At 44.9% G+C, this 22,585-nt stretch overlaps 1 protein-coding gene across 1 annotated transcript in view; it reads right to left on the bottom strand.

Annotated features, from left to right (window-relative positions):
• Nucleotides 1-5,046: 5,046 nt before the first annotated feature.
• LCT (lactase) overlaps nt 5,047-22,585 on the bottom strand; it is a 50,453-nt gene continuing 32,914 nt past the window's right edge. The window contains exons 9-17 of the mRNA XM_003990733.4: nt 22,012-22,280; nt 17,764-18,054; nt 15,164-15,362; nt 13,660-13,862; nt 11,486-11,595; nt 8,737-8,871; nt 6,916-7,139; nt 5,880-6,107; nt 5,047-5,267 (exon numbers count right to left, since the gene is read on the bottom strand). Coding sequence (XP_003990782.3) covers nt 5,047-5,267; nt 5,880-6,107; nt 6,916-7,139; nt 8,737-8,871; nt 11,486-11,595; nt 13,660-13,862; nt 15,164-15,362; nt 17,764-18,054; nt 22,012-22,280 — 1,880 coding nt within the window. The remainder of the gene's footprint in view (nt 5,268-5,879; nt 6,108-6,915; nt 7,140-8,736; nt 8,872-11,485; nt 11,596-13,659; nt 13,863-15,163; nt 15,363-17,763; nt 18,055-22,011; nt 22,281-22,585) is intronic.

The raw sequence follows: 22,585 nt of genomic DNA on the forward strand, positions 1-22,585 counted from the left end.
TGATTTTAGTTTTGCTTTAAGTTTTGGTATCTTAGCATCTTTTTGTCATGTAGGGATCTCTTGAGGTCACGTGTGTGAGTTTTTCCCTCCAGTACTGCCCTGGAGCTAAGTCGGGAAAGTAGCTGTGACCACCCTACTTTAATTATCAGTGAAGGAAGAAATTTTCTGATAAATGTTGATGCCGTGTTAGTGTCCATCCTGTCAGTGAGGCATCACGTTGTTTGCCTAATGTTACCTTCCATGTTCTCATCAGATGCAAAACAGCTCTTAAATTACAACTAGTCTCTCACCTTTATTGTGAAGTTTTGCTCTGGACAAATTTCACAGATCTAAAGTACCTCTGTAGGACAAGAAGTATGGAATAAAGATAGGCCTTTTCCTCATTTTTTTTTTTTTAAGTTTATTTATTTTGAGAGAGAATGAGCATGATTGGGGGAGTGGCAGAGAGAAAGAGAGAGGATCCCAAACAGGCTCTGTGGTGTCATCACAGACACCCCACATGAGGCTCCATCCAACAAACCATGAGATCATGACCTGAGCTGAAATTGAGAGGTCCAGCTGAGTCAACCACCCAGGCACCCCTCATTTAGTTATTCTTAAGAATTTTTTAAAATATTTTTTTACGTTTATTTGTGAGTAAGTGTACACACAAGTGAGTTGGGGAGTAGCAGAGAGAGGGAGACAGAGAATTCCCAAGCAGACACAGGCTCCATGCTATCAATGCAGAGCCTGACATGGGAGCTTGAACCCATGAATTGTGAGAACATGACCTGAGCCAAAGTCAAGAGGTGGAAGTTCAACCGAAATGAGCCACACAGGCACCCCTGGTTATTCTTAAGAATTTTAAAGAGATTCTTTTTTTGTTTGTTTGTTTAATGTTTATTTTTGAGGGAGAGAGTGAGCCGGGGAGGGGTGGAAAGAGGGAGACACAGCATCCAAAGCAGGCTTCAGGCTCCAAGCTGTCAGTACAGAGCCTGACACGGGGCTCAAACTCACAAACTGCAAGATTATGACCTGAGCCAACGTTGGACACTTAACCGACTGAGCCACCGAGGCGCCCCAGAATTTTAAAGAGATTCTTAACCTGACTTATATGATACTTCATCCCTATATTTTTGGTATTAGAGAGCACTAAATTCATGATATTTGAAAAAGAGAGTAAATTTGACAGTTCTTTTTTTAACCTTCCATTTTTAGACTAGAAGGCAGTGCTTTTGAGTGAAGATACAGACTGACTTAATTTTGTAATGGGAGGAAGAAATATTCTTAGAAAATTTTGTTTTTTACCTGTGAAATACAGTGAGTTGTAAAAATGGTAATACTGTTGTCAAGGAAACAGCCAGGCAGTCATGTTGGGAAGAATGAAGACTGGTTATACACTTTCTGGAAAACATCGGCACCTTAAATGTTTCAAATTCCTTGATCAGTTTTTCTAAGGAATGATCATAAATGTAGACAAAGTTTAGGTAGAAACATACTCATTAAGTCTTATACCAACTAAATGCCTTGTGCAGAAATAATTAACTTTTGATAAGGATAAATGGTACAATATTTATCAATTCAGTGTAACATCTGTATAGTCATTGAGTACCTGTTATGTGTTAGGAGAAAACAGCAGAATACAGAGTTGTAGGTATGTTGTGATCTCAGCTTTGAAATAGACAGTACACGTATTAACATAATGTAAAGAAAACAGCCAAACATTAACAATAGTAGGAGTGTTCTATGTGCTTTTAATTCTTTTTGCACCCTAGTAGGTTTTCATGATTTTCTGATTTTCTGCAATGATCGTATTACTTGCATAATTTAAAAAGTGAGTTTGAAAAAAGAAAAATTTCCACTAAGCATCCCATTGGAGTAAAGGTTTGTAATCTTAATATATAGCAATACGTGATTTTAAAAAACCAAAATCTTTCAAATGGGTGTGACCCTGCTAGTAACTATTAGAAATATACTTGTAGAAACTTGGAGTATCTCAGGTCAGTTTGCCTTGAAAAAAGTTCCAATATAAATCTCAGAGAAACACATAAAAGAATGGTTCATTATCTTTGAGTAGGAGGATCCCTCCTCAGTTTTATATTTTAAAAAGTGTATTTGGTAAAAAAATTCAAAACAGTATATAGAAGGCTGTAAGATGAAAATGTATCTTTCCTTGCATCTTACCCCCAGTCCTATTCCCCAGAGGTAACCTCTAGTCACATTTTGTAATCTACAGAAAAACTTTATGCATATACAAGCAAATAATGTGATCTTTATTTTGTAACAATATTATATGTTCTGTATCTTGCTCCTTTACTTACACAGTCTTGAAGATCTTTTCCCTGTCAACACATAACTACCTCATTCTCATTATTAATGGCTGCGTAGCAGCTTACTTATAAATATACGCTAACTTAACCATCCATTTTCTGGTGGCATCCATTGGTTATTACATGGTTTTGTTTTTGTTTTTCTATTAGAAATATTGCTATAGTGAGCATCTTTGGGACGGTATCTGTCTTCTTAGCTGTGAAAATATATCTGTAGGATATGTTTGGATAATTGAGTCATTGAGTATTTGCAGTTTTGAATTGTAAGTGATGCTGCCAGATTGCCTCCTTTAAAGGTTCTTGGAATTTAGCCTCCCACCAGCAGTGACTGAGAATGTTGATTTCCCCACATTCTTACCAGCACTGTTACACTTTTTCATCTTTATCCGTGGTAGATGAAAAATTATATGCATTGTGTTGATCACAAATGAGGTGGGACATCTTTTAATATTGGTTACTTCAATTTTTGAGAAATGCCTGTGTTTGCCAATTTTTATTTTTTCATCTTCATTGATTTTTAAAAATTCCGTGTATATAAGGAAAAATAGCCCTTTGTCTAGCATATGCTATAAATATTATTCCCTCTTTCATCTTTTGACGAGTATGTTGGTTGTTAAGTTTTTGCCACAATATTCATGTGATCAGATTTATCGGTGTTTTTCTTGATGGTCTCTGGGTCCTAAGTCTTGCTTATCAATACCTTTCTTTAAAAATTAATTTAAAAAAAATCACCCAGCTGTGCTAGTATTCTCCTAGCCTTCCCTGTGGCTAACATCCTCAGGAGCTAACCTCTTGACCCCACCACCATTTACGAACTACTCCCATTTCCCCCCCTAATGTGGCATGCCATCTTTGTCATGTACTTAATGCTCACATGTAGTTGGTTTATTATATACTCTCTTCTTTTGTTGCTCTTTTCTTTCCTCCCTCTGCTACCAAGCTGTTTTTGACAACTGACTTCATAATGTTTTGGTATTCTTTTTTTGCCCAGGTTATTCTGGCTCTTTATACATTTTTTGTCCCCAAAAAAGTAACACTGAATTTAAGATTTAGATATAATTGACCACTTATAATACTGAGTCTGCCTAAGAAGTATTTTTAATATCAGTTTTAGAACCGTCTTTACCCTCGAAGAAAAATGCTTGTATACCACAAATTGTCAGGTTGGGGCCCCTGGCAGTGAAACATTGGATAGGAATTTTCTACGGATACACCAAATTCAGGGAAAGAATGCCTACAAGAAACAAAATTTCAGGTATGATCACTTATTTATTTATTTATTTATTCATTCATTCATTCATTCATTCATTTATTTAAAGTAGACCCCACCCCACATGTGGGGCTCAACTCATGACCCTGAGATCAAGAGTTGCATGCTCTACCGACCAAGCCAGCCAGGCCATCCCGTAATCACTTTTTTAAATCTAGTTGAAAACCACACTTTATTTTTAAATAGCATTCTCCAAGATATTTAGAAAGAATGTATAGACCAAATAGGTTTTAAAGTATTCTATACTGAGATTATCTTATTAGCATATTTGAGGGGAACTGATAAAGACCACATCTTCCTGTACTCCCACCACTACTCTGGGTGTGTTTTGTAAATAAACACACAAAAGGATCAGGTGTGCTTTCTATGCCTGATCTCCAAAATGTGCTTGCTAGAGACAGTGAGACATGGTCCTTTATCCTCAAGAAGCTGAGAGTAGAGAAATATGCATCTCCAGCATAACATGGACTAGCTGTAATAGGGGGTATTTACAAGCCAGTAAGGGGAGAAGTGTTTGGGGGATTCAGGGAAGCTGTGCTGAGGAAAAAATGCATTATTTGCACTGAGACTTGAAGGCATTTCAGGAGAAAGGGCATCCTAGGGAGAAGAATGCTATTTGCAAATACACAAAGGAAGATGAGCTAGTCAAGGACTTACACGAGGTTCAGAATTATCACAGATTGAGAGAGGAAGAAAGGAAACAGGCTAAGTGAACTGAGGGCAGATCACCTGGGCCTTGTAAGCCATACTTGGGTCCTTAGAAGTAGTCCTGGACAGGGGAGAGACAGGAAAGACAAAAAGGTGGCTATGATGGGGATAAAGGATCATTCAGAGGTCATCTTTTTTTGTATGTTAGGGTCTCTGCCAATGGAATATATAATGTAAGCAGAAAGCCTTGATGTGGTGGAAAAGCTTAGAAGCCCCAGAGAGCTTGTGTGACTACATACCTTCTGTGGAACCTCCCCTCTCAAGGAGAAGCAGCCATAGGACCTAGGACACAGCTCACAGTACCATTTTTCTTTTCTGAGCAACACAAGGTATGAGGCTGAGAGGGAGTCTGAAGACAGGGCAGGAGAGGACATTGGAGTCCATCTACACAGTGGAGTTGATTTCTTGTTTAAAGGACTGCTCTAGTTTTCACTCATATTTCCACCTTTAAAGTTTCTGAACCTTAAAACAGCCCAGTTAAATTAAGGGGCTCACAGACCCACCAGATGAGTTCAGTGCCTGCACCTCTGCATGGCTCAGGGTCTTCAATACCTTAATGAATTCCTGATACTGGGACAGGATGCAGATATTTCCATTTTCATTAGGGACTGGAGAGCCTTCAAGATTAGTCTCCAACAGTGCAGAAGGCCTTCATGAAGAAGTCTGCTATGGGCAGAAGATCCTAGGGAGTTTTGTGGGCAGCAAAGGCATACAAACTAGATTTGTTTTGCAGAACTGGAGTAGGTGGGAACTCATGGGTCAGAATGCAGAAAGAGTGTTCAATTCCTGTTGGCCTGGTTGTGTTTTCCCTTGCTTGGAGCGCTTACAGTACTTGTATGACAGAAATGTCACACAGCAGACGCCAAGAATCACAAGAGAAAAGAGTACATACAAAGCTGTTTGGGCTTCCGTCACACCTAGTGTTAACCCCAGGAACTGAACTTCCTCCTCCTGCATGGGGCTGACGGTAGGTCCAGCATCTAGGAGAGGACAACAAAGGGCAGATGATGTAATCATCAGATCAGTGTTAACCTTTATTAAGCACAAGCTAGATCCTTGGAATAGATAAGTCACACAGGTATCCAGAGTGAGCACATTGCTGAGGTGATGGGATGCGTCCCTTTCACTGAATTACTGAACCTCTGAATGAAGTACTTGTATTTTTTAAAAATCTGTGAACAATTAAAATGGATACTTATCCCTTTCTTTTCTATAGTAATTTATGCTTTTTCAGTCATCAAATATTGGGCCTCTACATCATGCCAGGCACTGTTTGCAGTCATTGTATTAGATTCTCATGTCAACCTGGTGGCATGTGCCTCGTTTCTTGCCTAAGGTCTCAACACAGTTAGTGGTAGGGCTGGGACAAGAATCTAGACCTGCTCTTCCCAGACCAGGGCCTACTTTCTAGGTAACATTAACCCTGAGTTCCTTTGTTCCATCCTAAGGATGTCTGAAGCATTAAAAAAAAAAAAAAAAAAACTGGTCGAATGAATGAGGGGAATGGAAAGGCAGAGAGGAGGGTAGAAGAAAATAGACCAAAAAGCCCCACTAACCCTCTGGCTTTAGTCCCTCCCCGAGCCACATCTCACCTTCTGGCTGGAGACAAGGGTGTGGCCCCGCTGCAGGGTTAGGGAAGCCGTTGCACCGGACTATAGAGGCGAAGAGCTTGGCTGATGCTTTTGGGATCCTTGGCAGAGAAGGGTCCGTGTAGTTCACAAAATGCAGACCAAACCTCTCTGCGAAGCCTGTGGCCCACTCAAAATTGTCCATCACACTCCAAACCGTGTATCCTCGAAGGTCCACCTTATCCTGCACAGCTGCTTAAATGCAGAGGCCACGGCATAAGCTTCCTTCCTTTTGTATTACAGGACACCATTCCGCCCGGCCTACAAAAGCCGTGCCTGCCCGCGACTCACCCACAGTCCCCACTTGCAGGTGCAGGTCCTCTGTGGATGGACCTACAGAGCCATCAGCATGTTTCTAGAAAGGCTCAGCCCTGAACGGGAGTCAGGAACATGGGTAGACTGCATTAATCCTGCTGAGTCCTCTGTGATCCTCTCTCTGCATGTGGGGATACCAGTCTTGGGCAGTGCCTTAGAGTGTTAATATTTCTTCCTAAAGAAAGTAAGTGGCTCTTGGAAAAGATTTTCACTGGAATAGGACTTTCTGTTTGTTTCTATTGCTGCAGTGCTCAGTGTCTTTGACTCAGGGTTAAATAGTCCCTTGTCCTAGTCCCATCCCAGGTGGTTCTGCTGAGCTGAGGGTCTCAAACTTCTGCTTGGGGAACAGACCCAACAGACACCCCGCCCGCCCCCAGCCTACTCCTCCTAGCCCCTGCCCTCATCAGAGCGCTGCTGTTCAGGGACGATCCAGCAGGGAAATGACCCTGGCCAGGAATTCAGGCCTCACTGTATCTGGCTACTGGGTTTGCTTGCTGAGCTTAAATCTAGGAAGGAAAAGACTCGGAGTGTAGCCTCAGAGAAAAGTTTAAACCCAGCAGAAGTGAGAAGCTGCCTCTCTGTCATGACAGGGTCTCATGAGTGCAGTACTCCTCTCACTGCAGACGTTAGCAGGTGTTTTCAACAGTGAAAGGTGCACATGGAGGAAGGGATAGGCCTGCCCTACCTTTGAGCGCCTCATTGATGTAACTGCGGAGGTAGGAGATCCTTAGAGTGTCGTTGAGGTCAGTTTCTCCACGTTGAGACACTCCATTCTCTGTTACGTAAATTAGGGGGTTGTTGTACTCCTCCTTTATCCAGTTCAGTATCTTCCTAAAGCCAAAAGGTGTCACCTTCAACCAGAAGGAGCCAGAGTCTGGCCAAGAACGATCTGTGATGGAGGCAACTCCTCTATAGGTTCAAACACGAGAGATTTGGTGTCAATTTGTAAATCCCAAGAGGCCTTTGGCACAAAACACAAAACAGGATTTATACTAAGAAAAGCCTTAGGTTTAGTCTAGACTTGAAAATCATAACTAAACCTAGAATAGTCAAATTGCCTCATATTCTCCTAGTTGTACTGCTCAATGCCCATGTGGCTTTGACAGGCCATGTCGGCTCTGTTTCCACCTATTCAGAGAATGGTCTCTATCATGGACTAGACCCTCTGTAGGCGCTCTGTTAATAGACCATACTTCACAACAGATGTGAAAGGTCTCTGGGGTTCCCTGATCACAATCTCCAGTGGGATGTGAATGCTGTGTCAGGAGAGAGAATGGGCTCCCCTGAGTCAACTACATCTAGTCAACACCACAGGTGTGGCCACAAGCACCAGCAGTGTGTGTGACATGACAACAGGGAGCAGACAGGCTGGGACCTGCTTCCGATGCCCAAGACCCTGCCTCTTTTCAGTGATGAGCCAGGTGAGGGCAACAGATTGTGCTAAAGGAGCATTTGCTGGGGGAAACACAGAAACTTGAACGTCTCCAGAGTCATACATTTCAAATAAGGACCAATTATTTGGATCTTCGTGTCCAAATCCTTTAGAAAAAAAACACAAAAACATAGTCTTAATCAGTAACTGAATTTATCTTGCTCAGCCAAACTGGACCCGGGACATTTCATCCTGGGTCAAGTGCAAGGCCTGATGAGGCAGCAAGAGTCCAATGGGTGCTCAGACAGGGACCAGCAGGGGAGTGTTCTCAGCACCCCTCAGCTAGTGACTCTGGGGGTTGCAGGATGCAGTGGGGCTGTAGCTGTTTGTTTTCAAAGAACCTGGATGGATTCACAGCTGATGGAAACATGCTTGTTATAAAAGGAATAAAATAGGGGCACCTGGCTGGCTCAGTTGGTGGAATGTGCAACTCTTGATCTCAGGGTTGTGGGTTCGAGCCCCATGTTGGGTGGATATTAAAAATAAAATCTTTAAAAAAAAAAAAAAGGAACAAAAGAGTATATACATATAATCCTGGCTTTTGGTAATATATTTTTGTGTATAAATACTACCAAACTATATATTACTCATGGTTTATAATATATATACTTACATATTATATTTATAAAGAGAAAAAGAGGTCATATACCTCTACACATACACCTCTCCTTGCTTTCTAATGTTTCCACTGTGACTGTATAAGGCAAAAATAACCCTTTTGACCTTTACCCCGAAAAGGGAAAAAAACACCTATTATTTTGACTTAAATACATCTGGCAAGGGAAACAAACTTGACAGTAGAAGCAAACCAAGGGAAAGAAAATCGCAAAATCTTGATAACGTTTGAAAGAAACTCCAAGCATGTCTGTCTCCATGGGAAGCACCCTGGAAATCCTAGCTGGTATTACTAGCAGACTGACAGGTTTCATTAAGTATCACAGGAGTGGACTCCTCTTTAAACCCCAGGGTGTATGGCACCAGGAGGCGGCTTTCTGAGGCTGTGCAGTAAGGCTGGGCAAAGGGGCACCTGCTGTCGTCTCCAAAGAGTTCTGTGTGCCCTGTTGGCCAGCTTACCTGTCTGCATCAAAGGAAGAGATCCAAGAGGCATAGTCAAGGTTGTAGGCCAGGACGGTGGTGTAGTGATTGAATCCAAAAAAGTCATAAGTGCCATTGATCCTCCTCTTCTCACTTTCCGTGAACTCTGGGAGCCTGGTGGGAAGGAGACATTGAGAGTGTGGGGCTGGAGCATCATGCTTTGGGAAGAGAACGTCCTGGGGCAGGGTTGGGGGAGCACTCTGAACTACAGGCCTGGTGGTGACGAGGGGGGCAGCTGTTCAGGAGCAAGGAGAGGTCCTTCCAGCCGCTGCTGAAAGCACCTGAGGCTCCTCCCTCCAGACCATAAACCTGCAAGACCCCCCTCTTCCTGTTGGCCAAATGAAAATACGCATGACTGGGGCACCTGGGTGGCTCAGTCGGTTGAGCATTTGACTTTCAGCTCAGGTCATGATTTCACAGTTCATGAGTTCAAGCACTGCATCAGGCTCTGTGCTGTCAGCAGAGATCCTCTGTCCCCTTCTGTCTCTGCCCATACCCTATTTGTGCTCTTTCTCTCAAAAAAACAAAAACAAAACGAACAACCACCAGTGACCATTTTACAAACCTTCCTTTCAGGGTCAACCCCCTCTCCCCCATGGACATTATGTACATACATGTACACATACATGGATACATTTTAATTTACTTCAGAAATTAACATGCAACTTTGATATTTACCATCTGAGATAAAATACCATCTAAGATATTTACTATCTTTGAAATCAAGAACATGTCTGAGATAACACCCCTTGAGACTAATCCTTGATGTTCTCAAGGTTATAGTATCTTTTGTAATTTGTGTTTCCATAATCTGCCCTGAGTTTCTCTGTTGTTTTTGTTATGGTTTGTTTAGGCATGCCTCTTTTCTCCAAAGTCCATCCTTATTAGCAGGGGAAATATTTTTTAAAATTTATTGAACTTTTGAGAGTTAGACTTTTATGCTCACATGATTTTACTATTTTTTTTTTTTTTTTTAACATCTGGTGGAGCATTTTCCACACGTACTGTAGGTACTCAGAGACTTTTTACAAGATGTGACTAACATGCATTTGGGTGCAGCACCGATAGATTCCTCTCAGCCGAATCTGATTACTTATGTGCTCTGACAGGGTAACACTGGGGCTGCTAATTTAGGATGGTAGCTTAGAGATGACCCTTCTTGGGCACCTGACACTTTCATCCTAAGATTTGTGCTACCTTGTTAACCTAGTAGATCAAAACCTTCCCTCCCTGGGGTTTCTGAAACACTGGGAGAAAATTAAAGCCCAGATCCCTCACCCCCCTCACTCTCTTGCCCAGGAGCCAGTAGTGACTCCTTAGGGTTTGTGGCATCAGCGCTGAGCCCCTGTGTCTGGCCTCTAGGCCCTCTGTTCTGTGGCCTTGCCCCCCACCCCCACTGCCACTGGGGCCAGTCCCCCCAACTCTCAGCTGCAGGTACCCCACTCATTCCCTCTGGGCCAGTTCTCACACCCTTCCCCTCGGATGGAATGCCCTTTGCTCTCCCACACGCTATTCGTTGTTGAGGCCCAGCTTAACTGATGTTCCCCCTTATCCACAAAGTCTCCTTATCCTACTCGGCCTGCCCAATCTCCTCTTCTGAGTTTTCTTTGCATGAAGAAATTAGGGAAGAGAACTCCTTGGAGTGGTCAAGTCACCGTCTTCCCAGCTGGCGTGTCGGCAGCTTGAGGAGCCAGACTGAGAAGCCTCTCCTCACGTGGACCTTGCTGGGCCTGACCCTGACCTGGGCACACAGTAAGTGCCCAGCAGAGTCGTGTTGATGGACTGGAGGGCTGACCTGCTTGTTACAGACCAGAGTTGGCAGATCAGACCTTTAGGCACAGCCTGCTCAGCAGGCTTGCCCCCACCAGGGCAGGAGTGCATTGTGTGGATGGGGACTGGGTTGTCTAACCTGCACAGCTGGGCTACATAAGGGAAAGATGAACACGCTAGGTTAGGAATTCATGCTTCTTGAATTGCTTTTAGCCTCCCCTGCTCACGGTCACATAAGTTCCCTTGGAGTTTGAGGGTACATTCCCATAAAGCCAGGTCATTCCGTTCCTCTCCACACACACCTCTAATCCCAGCCAGATGACTCTCAAACCTGGAGGGTGGGCCCTGGAGTCAGCCTGGTTTCAAATCCCAACTGCATCACTTCAATAGCTGGGTAATCTTGCTACGATCTTTGTGCCTCAGTTTATTCCTCCTTAAATAGGACTAAGAGCACCAACAGAAGGATAAATGTTAGGTATTGATATTGCTCTTACTCCCTTGACAGAGGAGTGGTCCAGAAGTAGCACATCTTTAGTGCAACCATCGCAACCTACTGGCCAAATGACAAAAAGCACATGCCTGGCCATCACCCCCTGCTGCTCACATTCACTGGTAACATGATGATCTAGTAAACAGAGAAATTCATCCTTGCAGTGAGGGGAGGGTAGCTAAGCAGTGGGGGCCCCTGGGACACATTTCCTGGCTGTTCTGCAGAATAATAATCACATCTACCTTTTGTCAAACACGTAGCAAAGCCCTGTCCTTGGCTGAAAGCTTCACATACACGATCGTGTTCGGTCTTGCCAGCAATCAGGGAAACTTAGAGATACAGTAGCTCTCCGACCCCAACAGCCACACTCTCAACACTGAGCTGCCCACCTGGAGCCTCAGTTCAGCATCCCAGACCAGACTTCCTCCTGACCCTTCCCTGGCTGAGCGTGTGGGCACCAGGACCTACCGAGACTTGCTGAGGCCTGCGGCCAAGCTCCTGTCACGGATCCGTGTCTTCATCACCTCGTTGTAATCACCATTCTTGAAAATAGGATGTGCAAACCAGCCTCCCATGAACTGCAGGTGGGGTTGGGGTGACAGCCTGGCATTAATGGGGTGCGGGGGGCACACCTGGAGACAGCAGCTTCCCTGCCCATAAGTCACTGACCTTGGAACCACCCTCCTGTCTCCCCAATGCCCAGTCTTAAACCCACATCTCTGTGGCTGCACGCACGTTCCAGCTTAAATGCCCACACATCTCACTTTGGGGGCAGGGCCGCATTCTCAACCCCTGCAGCTCGAAGGGCGACGCACTTCACTTAGCACTGCCTCAGGACTCAATAGATGCTGCCTGCCTGCCTGCCCTTAGCAAGGTGCTACAGAAGACCAGGAGAGACCAGAAGCCTCCAGGCTGTGGATGTCCTCTTACCACAAATCAGGTCCTTCCCCATCATCCTGCCTAAGGATCAACCAGAACTTTCTGGGGAGGGCTGAAATTCAAGGCTTTCTTGGCTGCCCAAGGCAAAGGATGATTCTTCATTAGCTTTGGATTCACAGTCAATCCAACTTTTGGGGAACTTTTCAACCTATTTTCTTGAATGGGGTCTAGGTCATCCTTACCCTCAGGGAGGATATGGGACACGAATGCTATGATCCTGGGATCCTGAGAGGCTTCTTTGACCTTTCCTCATCTCCCCCTCACCTGCTGGTTGATGCCTGAAATGTAGGGTGAGGGCAGGCTTCCATTCTCAGAGAGGAGGCTTTGGAACACACACACCCTGGCAAAAGAGGCTTCGCACACTCTAGGTAACAAGCCATTCCTTTCCGTGGAAGCTGATTTTACTATGGTGTGTGTGTATCATGGTCCTGGGCTGCATCACAGTTCACCGACAAGTGGCTCAATCTAATGAGATTAGAGCCTAGTATTTCCTGAGGTTCAGGGTTTTGATTTCAGAAAAAATGATTGCTTTAATTTACCAGTTTTGTGACTCTAAAATGAGGGATGCATTAATTTTGTTCCAAGACTTTTTCCCCAGCTGACTAACAAATGGGAAAATTAAGCTCATATTTGCATTCATTAATTTGATCTCTATTACCAACTTCTCTTGTGAGAAGTCTGGCAAACCAAGACCCATATTGTCCCCTCAGAATGCTGCAGTTTGCAGGCTCCTCCACAGAGCTAAAAAGTGGGGACCAGGGGCGCCTGGGTGGCTCAGCCGGCTAAGCGTCCGACTTCGGCTCGGGTCATGATCTCGCGGTCTGTGGGTTCGAGCCCCGCTTCGGGCTCTGTGCTGACAGCTCAGAGCCTGGAGCCTGTTTCGGATTCTGTGTCTCCCTCTTTCTCTGACCCTCCCCTGTTCATGCTCTCTGTGTCTCAAAAAAATAAATAAACGTTAAAAATTTTTTTTTAAAAAGTGGGGACCAGTGTGGAGAGAGAGAGACCCTTGTTTTTGATGCTGAAACATGGGAGAGGGTGCTTTCTAATCTTGTCAGAGACACTAGCACGAACCAGGGAAAAGCTGTGCCCTGACAAATGCTATTCTTTTTTCTCATGTCAGGGGCTCACACTGAAATAAGGATGGTCCACTGCTTACGAGTGATTCTACTTCCTAGGAGCAAAATCTCATGACCAAAGGTGCATGTCCTTATGTTAAAATTCAGAATTGGAAGATCAGGGGCCCTAATGAGTTTCACACCCTACTCAAGGAATTCTTAGGCCAAGTAAATAAAATTAAATGGTGACACCTAGAGGTGAAGTGTGACATTGCAGCCCTGCTCTATCAGCTACTACAGTCAAACCAGAGATTGAAGAGATGGCATTTCTGTTAGTTACCTTCAAGCCAGTGTTGCATGCAGCAAGGACGTGTACAAATCATTTTTAAGACTTAAAAGAAAACTCAATCCCAAAGAACTTTGATCACAGCAAACCTATGATATGGATAGGTCATCTCTACTTCATACATGAGGAAACTAAGGTATAAAAATGGCTAAGTGATCTTCTCAAGTTCACAAAATAAGGTAACAGAAAAACAGGGTCCTCAACCTAAATCTTTGTTTTGTAATCCAATTCTATTTCCATTAGCTCACGACAGGAGGGAAAAACAGGCGAGAGTAATAACAATGACCAAAGGAAAAACAGACCTGAACGTATCTCCTGGCTGCCTCCACATCCTCCTGGTTGGAAGGGTCTCTGGGCTCAGCCCAGTCGCTGTTGATGGTGATGGAAATCACACCACCTTGACTGGCACGGTACACATCATTGTACAGATGCCAGGCCTCAGCATGAGCCTTTATTAGGTTGTGGCCAACAACGTAGGGGGCAGTGCCAGGCCTAAAGGAGATTCCTGGAAACACATACATGGATGTCAATGAAGAATGAACATGGCCAAGAATATCACTCTCTGCCTATAGACGGCCTCTATGTTTGGGGGAGTGTAGGTCTGGGTGTCAGGAGGAAGGAAATTCAAATCCTGGCTTCACTTCTTACTTGCTGGCTGTGTAACTTTGGGTAATTCAGTCTTTCAGGCTCCTCCTTGGCAAAGTGAGCACTAGAGAGTTCTTGTAAGAAGGAAATGAGGTCATGTATGTGAAGCACCAAGCAGCACTGTGTCTGGTGAGCAGACACTTGGTAAATGTTGGTTTCTCTAAGTCTCCCCCAGAGAGTGGCTATGTCCCAAACTACCCAGCAAAGTATGTGCCTTGGGAGTTGACATCCTGGCAGATGGGGAACTAGAGTGGAAGGAGCATTGGACAATGTAGCTGATGGAAGCAGATGACAGATTCCTTGGGAGCAAATGCTGTGAGAAAGGTCACCTCTCACATGTTGAAGAAAGTTGAAGGAATGGTAAACCAAAGCACCAACCAAGGATCAAGGGGAGATAAATGTGGTAACGACTTGTGGCACTTTTCAGCTTTTACATGTGATCCTAAGGAATTGCATAAACACAAATTTATTTTCTTAAGCTCAGAACTAAAGAAAAGGTAAACTGGATGGTTCTAAAGGTACAAGGACAGGTCCACAATCCCTTATTCGAAACCCTTAGGGTCCATATGGTTTGGAAGTACAAGGTTTATGTGTCTTAGAAAAGTAATAAGTTGCCTATAACATGTTTACACATCACCCTAGCAGGGCCCAGGAGAGCGCTCTGTAATCAAGGAGCCAAATGTGTCTGTAGCAGAAATGTTGACACTAAGTGGGATAATGCCCATGAGCAGCCTTATATTGGTTCAAGTGAGGATGAGCACAGATCAGCCAAATCAATTCTTGGAAACTTTTGGATTTTGAAGTTGCAGAAAACACACTGTGGACCTGTACAGCCTGATGACTAGTCCTTCCCTACACCGATTAGACCATGTCCCTGATCTCGGGAAGCTTCCCATCTGAGGCAAGTCAAAAAAAAAAAGGCACAAAGAAATGAAGCTATTTGGAGAGTACTGAGATGTAAAATCCGTATTTAGCAAAAAGTGGTGTCAGAAGGGGAAACCTGCTGCCTGTCAGGCAGCCTTGAACAAGAGGCAGCGATTGTAAAGCACCACCACAGGGCTTTCTTGGCCTCCTCTTGCAGTGCCTCCGGGATTTCAAGTCTTGGTGAGACTAAGAACACCACACTCCAAAGAGCTGACAAGTTGAGCCTAGAACCTTTACCTGGAGCTGATGTCCCGTAGCCATAGCCCTGGTTAGCGATGACAAAGGGCTCATTCAGAGTGATCCAAAACTTCACCTTGTCTCCCAGCCTCCGGAAGAGCACATCTGCATACTCTTTAAACCGCTGCACAATGGTGTCATTCTCCCAGCCTCCAACGTCCTGGAGTGCCTGGGGCAGGTCCCAGTGGTAAATGGTCACCTGTGCAAAAGCAAGACTGGCAGTTCCATCAACCTACTTCCATGGGAAATCACTGGTGCTGTTGTGCACCAGCACAAATGCCAAGAAAGCGGAGAATGAATGAAAACATGAAATAGCTCACAGGTTCTTTGGGGGGGGGGGGCGGGGGGAGCTGTGTTGAAGTATGAGACTCCCATCTGGATCAGAGAAACCTGGGTGTGAGTCCCGGCTCTGCCACCTACCAGCTCTGTGACTTTGGGCTCAGGCAATAAGACCTGCATGTCATGGAATCACTGTGAGGCCTATGTCATGTGGCCACCGCCCTGGCCACTTCAGTGTTGCTCTGGTTGCAGTCAGGAATCAGAAATGCTGCGGCTTCCGAATCAGCCTGGATAGACTGTACTAAGCGAGGCTTTGAGGCTCCAGGAGGAGGATGAAAGCATTTCACTTATAATGGGATACCCCCCATGAACTTCATCCAGTGTATCTGGAAGTTCTTCCTGTGGAGCTGGGAACACTTTGCTGGAGATGGGCCTCCGGGCCATGTCCTTGTGGCCTTTGTTGTTCCCTGGCCTTCCCCTTGATGCCCTCACACACCCCATCTTGGCTAAGCCAGATGTCCACTGTCTTCAGTCTGCGCTGGGCCACTAACTATCTTTAGCCCAGACCCAGTCTCTCCCTTTGCATGGCATGCCCTTCCCCTGCCCACCCATCCATCCACATTCTCCTCTCTATTCAGCATCCACACCTCCCTGAAGCTTTCCATGCCCAGCGCTTTTCCTTTCTTCAGTGTCTCCATGCCTGCAAGGGCTGTATGATTGTTTGAGCTTGAGTTACTTGCTCTCTGATGTAGTTCTGAATCATGTGTAATGAAGTTCATTGTCCTCTCAGGGCAGCCACCTGGCCATTTTCTCTCTCAGCATTCATGGTAGTAAGTGTTAGGTGGCTGGTTAGCTCTAACAACGTTAGCGGTATGAGGGAAAAAGTCCAGATAGTACTTTATTTGGAGGGGAAAAAAAAGTGGTAATGTGGAGATCATGTTCTGGCTGCAGTATGTAATCCCAGCCAGTACAGCAGAGAAAACACACAGCTTCATAGAAGAGCGCCCTCCAGCGCTTTATCACATAGGGCCCAGGTGAAGAGGAGACATGTTCTTAGGCTCCCAAGTAAAATTTAAAAATTTTGGTGACAGCAAAGTCAGCTCTCAAGTGAGCTTCTGTATTATTACTCATAATAACTCCTGCTGGGGGGCCTGGGTGGCTCAGTTGGTTGTGTGTCTGACTTAGCTCAGGTCATGATCTCATGGTTTGTGAGTCCGAGCCCTGCATCAGGCTCTGCTGTCAGCGCAGAACCTACTTCAGATCCTCTGTCCCCCTTTCTCTCTGCCCCTCCCCTGCTCATGCACTCTCTCTGTCAAAAATAATAAGTGAAAACATTAAAAAAAATAACTCCTGGCTGCAAAACACATGCACTTTTGCCCCAGCAATTCTGCTCCTAGGACCACAGCCTACAGATAAACTTACACCCACCCAAAATTACGTATGCCTGTGGTTACTCATTGCACCATTGGTTAAGATGGCAAATATTGGAAACATCACAGGGAAGAGTGTTAATTAACAGAAAAGTAATTCAAGAAGTAAGATATAAACAATTCCACATAACTTTTTTTAAAAAAAGAATAAACAGGGAAGCTACATATGGTTGCGGAAATACGTGTAAAAAATACTGTGAAGGGCTCAGTTGGTTAAGCATTCCACTCTTGATCTTAGCTCAGGTCTTGATCTCAGGGTCATGAGCTCAACCCTGATGTTGGGGTCCACAGTGGGCATGAAGCCTAGTTAAAAAAAAAGGGGGTTACCTGGGTGGCTAAGTCAATTGAGCGTCTGACTCTTGATTTCAGTTCAGGTCATGATCTCACGGTTCGTGGGATTGAGCCCTGTATTGGGCCCTGCACTGACAGTGGGGAGCCTGCTTGGGATTTTCTCTCTCCCTCTCTCTGTCCCTCCCCTCATCTCTCTCTCTCTCTCAAAATAAATAAACATTTTTTAAAAAGAAATAAATACCATTAGTTAAAAGCAAGCACCAAACTGCATGTACGTGACCGTTAGGAAAAAAGAGGGGAAAGGATCAAACACGCACACATGTATAGGTCTCCTGACTGGCCTCTGCAAAAGGCAGACATGAGAACCTAGCAAACGTGACTGCGTAAGGAGGGGAACTGGATGGCTTGGGGTCAGAGACTGAAGGTAAATCTTCACTGTGGACTCTTAATGCTTTTTAAATTCTGCATCATGTGAATTTATTGATAGTTCAAAAACTGAATCTAAAAAACAGCATTTTGTTTACACAGTAAAGAGCTCCCTGGCCCAGCTGGCTCCCCCATGTGGACTTGACCAATGCCCTGGCTGGGGCCCAACCTCACCTGGGGCTTGATGTTGGCAGCCAGCAGCGCGTCAATGAGCCGCACGTAGTAGTTGAGGCCTGCTTCGTTGATATATTTTGTGGTTCCATCCGGGAGGATACGAGACCAGGAGATGGAGAAGCGATAGTGGGAGACAGCCAAGTTCTGCAGGGCAACCACATCCTCAGCAATCTTGTGATAACTGTCACAGGCCACATCTCCGGTGTCATCATTTCCAACCTTCAGCGGTGTGTGAGAAAATGTGTCCCAAATACTGAGTCCTTTGCCATCTGCTCTCCACGCACCTTCGATCTCAAGATGACAAGACATGGTCAAATTAAGTCATGCAGTCTAGCCCTCACAAGTTCCTTTCTGTCAGTGGGGGAGCTGCAAGTCAGGACCCGTGTCAGTGTCACCTCCTCTGGGAAACTTCTCTGGCCACCCTCTGATTTTTGGACTCCTAGAGCTTTCTGTACACACTTTATGTCCATCCTGGCAGTGTCACGCTGCATCTCACAGTTACGGGATTGCTGACTGACTTTCCCTGAGACTCTGAGGCCCAGGCGTCGTGACTTTCATCTTGGTGTCCCAGCACTTAATGTAGCAGTGTCTGGTATATGGCAGCTGTGCACTAAAAGTCTGAATGAACAATCACATGCCTCCAGCCCCAATCACAGTCAAACGAATACCACTGATGCCAGCTGTGGAGGCAGAATTTCAAATCAGGACCTGGGTCACAGTTTCTGTGCCTCCTTCTTCTCCCTCTGCCCTCCCCCCGCCCCCCACCTTATAGGGAAAGTGACCATAAGCCACTAAGCAAATGCCTACTTACAGGCTTAGGTAGTATGATAGGTACAAGTTCTGTAATTTACTTCTTTTTAGTGTTTATTTATTTATGAGAGAGAGAGCACAAGGGGAGGAGCAGAGAGAAAGAGGGAGACACAGAATCTGAAACAGGCTTCAGGCTCTGAGCTGTTAGCACAGAGCCCGATGCAGGGCTTGAACTCATGAATCGTGAGATCGTGACCTGAGGCAAAGTCAGACGCTTAACATACTGAGCCACCCAGGTGCCCCTGTAATTTACTTTAAAGCAATATAACACATACACCATGATGTTATGTGACTGGATGGAGCTAAGGTATTGCTGGCATCCTGACCAAGAACACGTACCCCAGCGTGGCCTGCACAGCCCCATGCAAGTGGGCTCGGGGCCAGCAGGAAGGTACCAGTGCAAGAGATCAGTTAATGCAGGGGGATCAAGGAAATAAGTAACCATGTTGAGGCTATTAGGAGCTAGATTTTTCAACACTGGAGAAAAGAGATATAAATATGGGCAATGGGAAAGCTAGCATCGAGCCTGTGGATTAGATTTGGAGGTATCAGTATGAACTCATGTTTTAAAATCTACATAGAGACAGGGGGTGCCTGGGTGGTTCAGATGGTTAAGTGTCCAACTTCAGCTCAGGTCATGATCTTATGGTTCATGAGTTCAAGCCCTGCATTGGGCTCTGTGCTGACAGCTCAGAGCCTGGAGCCTGCTTTGGATTCTGTATCTCTCTCTGTGTCTCTGCCCCTTCCCCACTCACGCTCTCTCTCTCAAAAATAAATAAACATTAAAAAAATGTTGTTAATCCACATAGAGATGGGGTAGATATAGAAATAACATACAAGTGCACGTGTTTTTGTGCGTATATATGTGAATTTCCTAGCTAGAGGAATTCTAGAATGACGACACCCCAGTAGCAGTGAGCATATCCAGCACCTAGATCTTGGTTTCTAAACGCCCCTATCCAGTAAGAGAAAGGGTTCATTAGACAAAGGGATGATTACAGGGCTGGGACAGAAAAGGTATAAGCTGAGTCTGGAACATCTTGTACAAGAAAGAACTAAGCAAGTGCTCAAATAATGATGGGCCATGTGAAAAGGACACAGGATCTGGCTAAAAGGCACTCCCCATAGCAAAATGTGGAAAATGTGAACATCTAAATACATAATAATATAACTCACTGAATAAAATAGGACTGCATCCAGCCATACTGCTGATGCATATTTATATAGTATGCATAAATATGAGAAAAGTCAAAGTTTGACCTTTCTGCTGAATGCCCCCTGATAAATATAAGAGGAATCATGAAATTAGAAAATCACCATTTGTCACCTGTCACAGTAATAACTGATTCAGGCACAAATTATCAACAGCTGCTAAAACTAGCGGGTGAAATTTGATGAGGAAAAGGCTACTTATATAGTCTCCAAGTAGATCCCCACAAAATAATTATTATTTATAACTATAAAATACTTAATTTTATGGTAGAGAAACCTGGTAAACACTTTCTTATTCAAGTGATAAAATCAGTTTCATATATATACTATATATATGTGTGTGCACATACACACACACAGAAAATATGGCAAATGGTAAAATTTTAACAGTTGAGAAATATGGGGAAAGGATATACAGGAGTCCTCTACTATTTCTTCAACTTTTCTCTGTGTTCAAAAGGATTTCCAAATAAAAGGTTTTTAAAAAAATGCACAATAGGGGCGCCTGGGTGGCTCAGTCAGTTAAGCGTCTGACTCCGGCTCAGGTCATGATCTCGCGGTCCGTGAGTTCAAGCCCTGCGACGGGCTCTGTGCTGACAGCTCTGACAGCTCAGAGCCTGGAGCCCGTTTCAGATTCTGTGTCTCCCTCTCTCTCTGCCCCTCCCCTGTTCATGCTCTGTCTCTCTCTGTCTCAAAAATAAACATTAAAAAAAATTTAAAAAAAAAAGTGCACAATCAGGTAGTATCTAATCAGGAAGGCCACAGTATAAGCCCTTCTAATCAATTCTTGATTCACACTTAACTCTTTGCTAATTAGACCACATAATGTTTCAAATGGTGACAATTGTGCCTGCTGTCTAATGAATAGAAATGGGTGCTTGCTAATGCCAGTTTAATCATTCAAGATGTGGGTTGGCTAAAAGCTTTTCAAGGACACTCCTTTTCCCTTGCATGGACAGTGTTTAAGAATCCTACAAGGTCTGCCACCTGTGCCCTAGAATGAATTCCTAACCCTTCCTGTGTCCAGCTGTAAACCTGTGGATAGTGGTTCTCACCCAGGAAATATTTTGTCCCCGAAGAGACATTTAGCAAATGTCTACAGGCATTTTTAGTTGTTACAACTTGGGGAGGAATCTGCTGACCTCTAGTGGGTAGAGGTCAGGGATGCTGCTTAACATCCTACAGTGCACAGGAAAGCCCCACAACAAAGAATTATCCATGCAAATGTCAATCAGCCCAAATTGGGGAAACCTTGCTACAGAGGACTCTGTTTGCCCGCAGTAACAGTAACAGAACACTGTCTCTGAAACCCTGGCATGTCCTCAAGTGTTTCTTTCATGTAAAGTGTTGGCCAGAGCACCGAAGAGGACCAAGAATGGGGGTTTCCTCCAGTCTACAGAATAGGATACACGAACAGGTTTTGTGTTTGTACATGTAGTTAATAAATGTCTGGACATAGCTTAATTTAGTCTGAGACTTCATTGTGACCTGGTAGTGCAGCCATCTGGGAGGAGCTCACCCTCACCCCCCTCAAAAACATCTTCAGCAGCTGTGGCTGACCAGAAGGAAACCCAAGGGACAAGCACACCCAGAGTCAGGTCAGCTCACAGCACTGACTCTGCCCAGGGTCCGCAGGGAAGACAGAGCCTCCACTCCTCCTTCAAAGAAAATGAATGGAGGCAGAAGATGTAAAGCAGGGACCTCCACTAGCTGCCTGGGCAAGTGACTCTTTGCTTTTTATCTTTTTCTGTGAAAAGAGGAAAACCCTCGTGTTTTCTGTATTATTGGGTTTATTTTGGCATGAATAAGGTTACAGTATGATGCTGCCAGGACATCAAAACAAGCCCAGGCCCACGTGACAGCCATTCTGAGCAAACTGCCTGCTTGGAAGAGACTAGGTGAGAAACGAACATATTCCAGCAGACAATCTTCTGGTTTGCGGGTCTCTGCCTAAGTGTTTGTGCCCAGGTCCACCTGCTCCATTTTGCCTGCCTACGTCCCTCTCAGCATAGCCCAAGCAGCCACGAGTCTGCCTGAATTGGGGGATGTGAGGAAGCTGGTCTGTCCATGGAGAGGACCTCCCAGATTCCGTATACGGCACCCATACTTTCCTGCTCCAGGTCTGTGGCAATCCCCTGTTCTTGCCTGCCCTCCTAGCACCAAGCCCACAGCCTGGCACATAGTAGGTCTGCAATAGCTGTCGTTGAACTGCCCCGAACTTCTCACCTGATATGCGGCGGAAGCTGCACTCCAGATGAAGCCCTCGGGAAACTGTCCATAGACAAACTCGTCTTCCCTGGGCAGCGGCATGCCGTTGTTGGTGATGACCTCTGTGTAGTACCTGGCGGAGGCTCTTGCTGTGCGAGGCCTGTTCGTGTTATTGAAATCAACATGGTACAGTCCAAACTTGACTGTGTAGCCATTCAGCCACTCAAAGTTGTCCATCAGAGACCATGCAGAATACCCTCGAAGGTCTACACCATCAAGTCGGTAGGCTGGGAACATTCCAAAGTGAGCAGAGAAGAGCTTTACACCTGGAGGGTGAGGTTCTCAAGAACCCTAGACAAGTACTGGCACATCACTTAAAACAGTAGTCCTAAACCATTAACTCGTACCCACAATTAATGTGTGCCCAGATGGACAGAGCACCTTCTTTTTTTGCCAGCACTGACGCCCTCATAGCAAGTATTAATGACCAATCTTTGCAAAACCAAATTCTTTTGTTGGGGCAAAGGGACAGGCTTGAAATCAAGAGTCTCAGCCCACTGTAGAAGTTACACATAGAAATGTGTTTTAGAAA

This window comes from Felis catus, chromosome C1 (genome assembly GCF_018350175.1).
Source record: "Felis catus isolate Fca126 chromosome C1, F.catus_Fca126_mat1.0, whole genome shotgun sequence".
NCBI classification, from domain to species: domain Eukaryota; kingdom Metazoa; phylum Chordata; class Mammalia; order Carnivora; family Felidae; genus Felis; species Felis catus.